General features: G+C 40.3%; 1 protein-coding gene across 3 annotated transcripts in view; it reads left to right on the forward strand.

Moving 5' to 3' along the window:
* The first annotated feature begins 7 nt into the window (after window positions 1–7).
* TBC1D20 (TBC1 domain family member 20) overlaps window positions 8–9,699 on the forward strand; it is an 18,572-nt gene continuing 8,880 nt past the window's right edge. For all 3 annotated transcript variants that reach the window (XM_006921681.2, XM_015597270.1, XM_015597271.1), the window contains exons 1-3: window positions 8–119; window positions 6,275–6,460; window positions 8,057–8,137. In XM_006921681.2, coding sequence (XP_006921743.1) covers window positions 50–119; window positions 6,275–6,460; window positions 8,057–8,137 — 337 coding nt within the window. In that variant the 5' untranslated portion in view covers window positions 8–49. The remainder of the gene's footprint in view (window positions 120–6,274; window positions 6,461–8,056; window positions 8,138–9,699) is intronic.

The raw sequence follows: 9,699 nt of genomic DNA on the forward strand, positions 1-9,699 counted from the left end.
GGGCTCCCCGCCCAGCCGGGGCTCGGGCCCGGGCCCGGGCCCCCGGGATATGGCCTCTCGGAGTGCGCAGGGCGACGGCCCCACCTCCAGCCGCTGGGATGGCGGCGAGGAGAAGGCAGGTACGGAAGCCGACCAGTGCGCCGAGGGGGTGGCCTGTGAGGACGGCCTGAGGGGCTGGGGCAGCCCGAGGGGCAGGGGACAGCTGTTGGAGGAGCGGGCCCTGGTGCCAGCAGCGCCTGAGGGGCCGGGGACTAGTGGCTCCCTCGGCGATTGCGCGGATGCGCTCAGGGCCGCGGGCCGGGGTCTGGACCGCGGAAGAGGAAAAGGCTGAAGGGTAAGAGAGCCTAGAACCGGGCTCAGCGGAGGTTGAGACCAGAGGAACCCTAGTGACAGAACCGCGTCTCCAGTATTAAGTATGGTGCCAGGACCCAGCGTCCGGCCTCGTCTTTTAAAAAGAGAATTGAGTTTCTCTGAGAACTAAGGCCAAGTCTCAGCCCCGACCTGAAACAGTTCGGCCACGTCCACAGACTCCTGGTGCCGCCTCCCTAGTTGTAAGCAGGTTTCCCAAACTTCATTCATATATTGCCGTCTTGATTTACGGAGTGTGCATGACCACCTATTTCTTTTAATTACCATAAAATCCACCCTTTTAAAGTGTACGGTCAGTGGTTCTTTGTACTTAACAAAGTTGTGCAACCATCACCACTGTCTAATTCCAGAACACTAATAATTCCAAAAAGAAAGCCTATCACTCCCCGTTCTCCAGTCTCCACAGCTCCTGACCACCAATCTGCTTTCTGTCTGGATCCTGTCCCAACTATTTTAATATTATTTAATTGTGTGAAAAGCGATTTTTATTTTTTATACTGTTACATTCTAAGCAATAATTTCTATGAAATCATGGTTTGGTTGTGCACTGTGTTTTCAAATATATTTTACATATAATTAAGACATGACCGTTGAAATTATTGTCTACTTTGTACCAAGTAAAATAATCCCCGCACCCCCGCCCCCTCCCTCTCCCGGAGAAGACTAAAATAGTTTTCCCACTTTTTCATTTCTTATGGGCTGGTGCCGTGCCCCTAACAGAACCAACAGCATATTCAACCGACATATTTTGATGAAGCACCCAGTATCCACATCTTGTTTCTCTGGGCTCATTTTCTGTTATCCCTTTTTTATCCTATTCTAGTCCTGGATGGAAGTGGAGCTCACGCCTCATATTACTTCTCTGGGCCCTTTGTCCTTGTAACCCTTTGCTGATGTTTGTATGACATCTGTCCTCATGGCATAATAGTCAATGTCTCAGGTGGTATGAGTCCTGTGACCTGTTGTAGCACAACTATGCATAGGCTTGGAGACTTTATCTTCCAGTTTCCTTGCTTTTGTGTCTCTGGATGGATGGGAAGAATTTAGAAATCAGAGTTTTTTTATTTTTATTGTTTTTATTTATATTGGTGAATAGGCAATCCTAGAAGCTCTCCTTTGTAGAGTTTATGATCAGATTGGTTCACTCTCTAGAACATTTCTCTCCATTTTGGGGTAAAGCAGTCTTTCTTAATACGTGCTGGTCTTTATACCTCTGGTAGTTAATGAGTCTCTGCTAATCCTGGTACCGTTTGTTGAAACTAAATAGGACGTCCAAAAACAGAGGCCACTTTGTTTTATTTTGTTTTTAATAGGAACCTTACTTAGCAAAAGGTAAGTTTTTCTCTCCCCCTATGTTTCTCCAGTACAGATAGGAAGTTCCAGCATAAAATTTTAAGTTAATTTCCAATGTCAATATCAAGAGTTCAGGGGGTGGGATAGGGTGGTGTCCATCTGTCTGAAGGGATACCTATCTATCTATACACCTCCCTCCTCGGCCCCCACTAGCTCTTCCATTGTTTTGATTAAGGCTAGCATTGCTTAGTTTAACTTCTGTTTAACGTCTATGCAAAGCTTTCTTGATGTGCAAGCTTAAACCAAATAATTAGTATGGAATTTTATATTCTCATATAAGATCTCATTATTAAGTATGTAGACCTTTTGCCTGATGTAAGTCACTAATCTGTATTTTGCCGATAAGGAAAAACTTTTAGAGGAAGCATAGCTGGTGTTCATCTTTAGTCATTGTCATTTTCCTATATATTTATTTCTCCAAGCCAGGTACTTTTGGAGATACCTCTTCGTAGGCAGAAATCTTTACCCAGATTCTGTAGCCAAAATTGGGAAGTATTTGAGATAATAATGGCCTGAGCCATCTTCATGTGAACCGTAAAGAACTACCGCTTCAGTGCCCCTTATTTAAATGATCATTTTAGTGGAGAGCAGCCCAAGTCATGTCTACGTCATCACTTTCCTTTGTTGAATGAATTGCTTTTTAGGCATCAGGATTTATTTATAGCAGTGCCTTATATTTTGCAGCCAACTACAGGATAGTCATTTTATTCTGTCATGGTTATGACAGCCAAGACCTCTCTCTTACTGTAAAGAAATTTGGAAGGTATCAACTTTGGAATGTATAATACATCTCTCATAAGTGGGGCAAAAATAAATTGGAAATGAAAGGATTCAGGGATTTGGATTACATATATGCTATCTCCATATGAAATGTGGGCTTTTATCCCAAGCCCAAATAGAGCATTTTCAAGTTCAGAAGTGTGTCCCACCCCAAAGTCCATATATAAAATTTATCTTAAAATAGCTAGTAGGCATTAATTGTAATATTTTCCCAAGCATCCCAAGAATAGCTCAATGATTTTCCTCTTTCTGAGATAAAAAGGATATATGTAAATTAGTTCAGTCGAGACTCTGCTAACCTTTCTCCCTCATTGTGTAGTCTAGCAGTTGACCTTATTACTCTGTAATTTATACATCTCTAGCTAACTTGAGTTTTCTGTTTTCTCCTCCCTTTTTACGTCACAATGAGAGCCTTCCTCATCTGCCATTAATACATAATCACTGGAATGTGGGATTGATGAAGGTGATATTGGGGCCTGAACAGACAGTAGCTAAAATCCACATCTGAGCAGCATCCTACTCTGGGAAGTACCAGTAGCTTTAGAAAAAGTTCAAAGAGCCTATAAATCTACAGTGATGCACCATGTAACGATGTTTTGGTCAATGACGGACCACATATACAAAAGTGGTATATAGCGTAGGTATGTAGTAGGTTATACCATGTAGGTTTGTGTAAGTGCTTTCTGTAAGGCTGGCACAACTGCGAAATCGCCTAACACATTTCTCAAAATGTATCTTTGTTATGCGGCGCATGACTGTTGTTTAGAGTTGTGCAGTGGGCATATTCTTAACAGTAGTAAAGGAAAATAATGTCATTTACTCTATGCCAGTTTTTCCAGAGGAACAATAGCTAAGCTAAATTATTTATTCTATTCCGCACATATTTACTGAGTTCTCATGGAGCACCAAAACTAGAAATGGTAGTAAATTCTGAAATGCAAGATTAAAAATAGAATTAAAACAGTGTTAAGAGAACTATGTACTAGAGCTATGGTTTAGGTTCAGAATTAGTAAAAATTCTGGCAGATTATTTGCCAAAACCTAATGGAAATCCAACTGATTGCAGTGTTATTTTTTCTAAGATACAAGCAAGTTTTTCCTTTCCCCCAGATTGCTGAATAGCTTAGTTAGGAAGAGGGACAAGGTGGATATGTGTCTAAACAAATTGACAACATTTTTCTACACTCTTAGCAAGCAGGTTAACAAGATTTCTAAACATCAGAGCTTACCTCAAGCCATGTTCATATTACCATTTAAGCGTTTTAATTTGTGATGTATAGAAAGTACAAGGAAACTAAGTAAAGAAAATGTAGGCTATCTGGTACTTTTTTTTCTTTGTTAATTCAATCCCTGCTTATGTTTTGTCTCAGTCTGTGTTATTATATAAAAAGTCTCCTCTGTTTCCTGTGTCTACAGTCCCTCTTTGAAAACATACACCCTTCTCTTCCAAAGGATAGCCCTTTGACTCAAAGTAAAATCCCTCCTTGTCTTCCCTTGAGTACAGGATAAAGCCCAGAGTCCTCAACAAGATAAAGGCAGCCCAGACTCTTCCGAAGCCACATTTACTGCATCCTTCCAGCTTCTGTTCTCTCCCTTTACCTAACACATCAGCCTCATAGAATTTTCTGTTTTCTGGGCATGATGCTTCTTTAACATGACAGGGTCTTTGTACACGCTCTTTCCTCTGCCTGGAGTACTCTCCCTTCAGCCACGCTTCCATGTGCAAAGTTTTCTTTAAGAAAGTACCAGAATATATTCTTGGTGAAGCCTTTCCTGATTGCCTCAGGAGTAGTCATTCTGTCTTATGGTTTTTGTTACATTATATATGAAAATTATTTGTGTCCCTCAAGGGCTGGGAGTGAGTCACATTCATCTTTTTATCTCTAGGATAATGCTTTACTACAAGTAAATGTTCATTAAATGATGGACTGATAAATGAATAGATAGACTAATGGATGGATGGAGGGACAGACAAGAGCTTAAAGCACCTTGTAAACAGCCATTTGACTAGTTAGGTGCTCTACTGACACAGGGAATTGAGACTTGATTTTTCGTGATTTCTAGGTAGAGTTACCATTTAATTTAGAATCCAGTTAAATTTTTGAGAATGCAATAGACTAGTTAGGTGCTCTACTGACACAGGGAATTGAGACTTGATTTTTCGTGATTCTAGGTAGAGTTACCATTTAATTTAGAATCCAGTTAAATTTTTGAGAATGCAGATAGCTGGAGGGGTTTGCTATGAAGAGTTACGCCAGGATTATAGGTGAGAACCAGACAGACTGAAAGAAATGCTCACCCTACTAGGTTACCAGAGAAAATAATAATCTAGCCAGGAGAACAAGTTTACCTGAGCGAAAAATCACCTGTGTTATTGTCCTTTCCGTACCTCCAGTTGCATGTGACTCTAAACTGATTGGTTTATATGTCACAGCTCTCATAGGTAGGTAACCAGGACCATTAGTTCCAACTTTCATTACTGTTACTAATATGCAGCTTCATCATGGAAACAATTTGTAGACTATTGCCTGAGAATAGAACATTACTGAGGAAAGCTGCCTAGTGTCCCTTCCAAAACCTAATCTACCTTCCCATGTTAGTCCCTTCTAAAGCCTAACCTACTTCTGACATTAGTCTTGTCTAAAGCCTAACCTACCATCTGGTATTATCTTCCACCTTACGTAACTCTAGTGCCTACACCTGGTATATGCTGCATAAATATTTTTTAATGAATCCGTTTACTGTTAAATGAAAAGGACTTGTGTTTCCTATCTCCAAGCCTTTCTTCTGCTCTCTTCCTCCTTCCAGCCTTTTAAAATCTTCCTTTTCCTTTTTAAGCTACACTCTTCAGTAATGCCTTCTCAGATTAGCCTGACCCACAGCAGTCTCTGAGCTCTTGGTGTCTGCACATACCTTTATTTGGCATTTATAGTGCATGGCTTTGTAACAGCTCTTTTCTAGTGTCTTGTTTAACTTTTCTTGTGTTTACATTTTCTAAAATTAGACATTCTTAATGAAAACTCTGAGAGCCTATTAACTCCATTATTTTAAATAGGAAAATTATGATGTGATAAACATCAACCACAAACTCTCAACCAATTTCCTAGAAAGTTATTTAAACACAATAAAATGCTTGTGTGTGAATAACGAACTACCATATAAGGATGTAAGATGCTTAAAACATTACTTCTTGATCACACTAGATAATATGGGTGTTACGAAACAATTGCTTTGTGTGCAGCACCATGCCACTCTTATACCATCCACCACACTGGAGATCAGAGTATATATATATACCCTTTGACATTCTGATTTTGAAAATATTCCTATATGATTCTGATGTTTTACCAGTTGAATTAGCATGTAACTGGAGACTTTTGTGGTTTTGTTTAAAAACGTAGTATTGAATTTCGGTGTCATACATATACATTTCTTCTACAAACAACAGGAAATAATCATCGTATTAAGATATATATGCTCTAAAGCTTGGCATTAAGAAAAACAGGCATTCTATTAGGTAGATATTAACAGTATCTGTTAATGTGTTAATATGTTATAGTGCATGGCCTGAATTTACTATTTATTATCATTGTAATTCCTTGCTTGTTATTTATATGGTATATCTCCTTAGTGTTTTTGCATATTATGTGCTAATTAAATATCTGTAGGTTGGCTTTAAATATACCTACCTGTAACTCAGACTGAAAAGAAGATTGAGCCCTGAACAGAAAACGTACACATGCCGAATATGTGTCTACCCCTTTTTTTGCAGACTTTAATGCCAAAAGGAAAAAGAAAGTGGCAGAGATACACCAGGCCCTGAACAGTGATCCCACTGATGTGGCTGCCCTTAGACGCATGGCTATCAGTGAAGGAGGGCTCCTGACTGATGAGATCAGGCGAAAAGTGTGGCCCAAGCTCCTCAATGTCAACACCAATGACCCATCTCCTGTATCAGGTAAGGGTAGGGGATGGAACTGTGAGGCAAGGGGAAAAAATCCAGGATCTTTGATTTTTATGCTTATGTCAAACCAAGAATAGATGAGTAAATTTAAAACATTTTAGGATATGCATGAGCCCAGTCTGAAAATGAGGCCAAACTGATAGGTAGAATTTTATTCAAAAATGGAGCTTTCATTAGGTATGTATGTAGGTAGCTTTTATTGGCTAGGTAGGGGAGTTTATTAAAAATATCCAGTCTTGAATAACTTAGAGGTTGGTTGTAGTAATCAGCATTTTAATACACACCTCACCTGATGCAGATGAACTACATTTTGAGAAACATTAAGCTAAAGGGAGAGATAATACCTCTTTGGTGCTTTTTATCGGGAAACACTAAGATCTTTTGGAATTCTAAAATTCTATAATTCTATGAACAGCTGTTACTTAACTAATTTGCAAGGCCTTCGTAGTAGAAGGATTTCCTTGGAATATGGTGCAGAATTCAAATAAAAGTACTGCAGAACAGTGAGCCCACTTTGTCATTTATTCACTCAATAAACATTTATTGCTTTCCTGCTATGTATAGCCAGAGTCCAGGTGCTGGGGATTCTTTCACTCATTCAGCGGATATTAATTGTGCTCCTCTTGTGTGCCAGGTACTAGAAATGATTAAAACAGCCTCTGCCAATAAAAGTTCACAGTGTCATAGTGCAGCCAAGGGTTTTAAGTTGCCACTTGTTATTATATTTGAAACTGGCTGCCTTGGAGCAATCAGCTTTTTGTTGGAAGGAAAAGGCATTGCCATGTTCACACTCTGTATCCTGAGATGATGTTCTTCTATCAGATTCCAAATTTCCCGTATCTTTATAAGATGAAGTCTTGGTTGGGGAAGTATTGCACAGGCTCCTGTGGTAGCTTTTGATTTCGGCTTGTGAAGGAAATGTAGACTTGTTATACAACACTCAATTTGGGTTGAGGGCAATGTACACTTCTCATGTATAATAGCTAGAAACTGCCTCCTTAACTCTCACATTTTAATGGGCTTATCACCTGAACACAAGTACTATCTCTTATTTGCAGCGTCTTAGTTTTAGAATTTCTGGGTCAAGAGAGGTTAGGACAAGAGAGTTTATCTTACTATTCCTTTCTGAACAGCTCAGTGCTCCCTAGACTTTACAGATGTCGTTTTCCCAGTGGCCTGTGGTTTCCACATTCGCGATCTTATTTGAGCCTTACTCTAACCTAAGAGGTGTATTATGGAAGGGAATATCACCATTTTGCAGATGTGGACTTTGAAATTCAGAGCAGTTCCCCAGTGGCAGCCATACTAGGCCCCTGGCCTCCTGACCTCTCCTCTGCTGCTCTTTCCAGCTCACTCAGTTGCCTTTTGGACAGTGTGTTCCCGCCTCCTACTGTCATCAGGACTTGCATGAAACAGCATATTTGGAACTAAACTAGGGATTCCTCTCCAAATGTTATATCTTGAGTCATGTCCTTTTCAGAAGAAAGACAAAGTATGCCCTCCAGGCCTTTGATGTCATACCAGAATATTTTGCTCCTAATCTCGCTTCCCAGACATTTCTACATTAATATGTTCCTTTTCCTCCAATAGGGGAGAACCTGCGACAGATGAGCAAGGATTACCAGCAAGTGCTGCTGGACGTCAGGCGGTCCTTACGGCGGTTCCCTCCTGGTGAGAAGCTCTCTCAGTCTTGCTACGCTGAAATTTCTATCCCAGTTGTATCTACTTTCTTGTTTTGGTGTTCGCCAGTTCCAGGGAGTTTCCATTCCAGCACACAGTGTGACCTAACATGTAGGACCCTGCCTCCTCAGGGACCCTTTGTATTCCCAGTCTGCTGAGTCATTCTTTCATTTACTGGGTCACGCTCAGACACCCACTGTGAAAGCCTGAACCAAAAATAATTTCTCATGGCCTAGAGGTGGTAAATGAGAGGTTTCCCCCACCCCCTTTCAGAGAAGCCACAGAAGGGTCTTCAAAGGGATTATTAGAGCCCCTTGCCTCACAGTTCCATCCCCTACCCTTACCTGATACAGGAGATGGGTCATTGGTGTTGACATTGAGGAGCTTGGGCCACACTTTTCGCCTGATCTCATCAGTCAGGAGCCCTCCTTCACTGATAGCCATGCGTCTAAGGGCAGCCACATCAGTGGGCTTCAAAGAGCAGATTGGAGACTAACAAGAACTATTAATATCTTCATTCGATTTGATTTTTATAAATAGGGATACCTTGCATATACACATATTGAGTTCCTTGGACTGAATTGCCTCCCCATTCCAGGAAGAATGAGAAGAATGACCATTGTCTCCATTTTCACAGTGAAGAAAACTGGGCTACAAACCTCATGTTTGTTATCTATTTCTCTTCCTTTGGCAACTCTGCCTTTATGCCCATGAAGAGAGGATAATTGCTAAAAGGAACAAGAGCCTCTAAACCCATTGCTTCACTCCTCCAAACCCATGCTCTGGCTTGGATTTTGTCTGTTAAAGGGCCTTCTTTCCTGCCTGCATCCTTGCTTCCAACAGAGGTTCTTGGGATTCTTGTGTAGCCAGTGGCCTGTCATCTTGTTTTTTTTATTTTTATTTTATTTATTTACTTATTCATTTATTTATTCTTTTATTTTTATTGAGGTATAGTTGACATACAACACTATATTAGTTTCCGGTATACAACAGAATTAGATATTTGTATGTATCCAACTTGGTTTTGATGAAAACATGCCCATGGTCCAGTCTCCTTTTCCTATCCTGCTGCTTTGGATGAGACTGCACAGGACAGGTGCCTCCCATTTTTCCCCTAGGTAACCTGTTTTCCCTCTGAACTCTATTCTTCTTCCATTTATGTAACATCAGTCTCTGATATTCTTTCTGTAAGTTGAACTTTCCTTGTGGTTACATATTCTTTTTGCATTCATTTTGTTCTGAGCTTAGCTGACCACTTTTATACTGAAAATTCAAGCAGGGTTTAATTTTTTCTTTCACTGCTTTCATGATTTTACCTATCCATAGTACTTTGTTTATTTCATTTTCTTTTTAATTTTATCTTTTAAGAGTATGCCTTTTAGAGGATGTGGAATAAATATGGGCAAGAGATGAGCTTTGCTCTCACCTTAAACCCTTTGCTCAGTTTAGTCTGGGTCCTTACATTAGCTGTTTTCTCTCACGGTATCTATGCTGTGTGCGATTCTTCCAAAGCAGTTCACAAAGCCAAGGTTTGGTGTTTTTCTTCCAAAAGC

The sequence above is a fragment of the Pteropus alecto genome, unplaced genomic scaffold (genome assembly GCF_000325575.1).
Source record: "Pteropus alecto unplaced genomic scaffold, ASM32557v1 scaffold45, whole genome shotgun sequence".
NCBI lineage: Eukaryota > Metazoa > Chordata > Mammalia > Chiroptera > Pteropodidae > Pteropus > Pteropus alecto.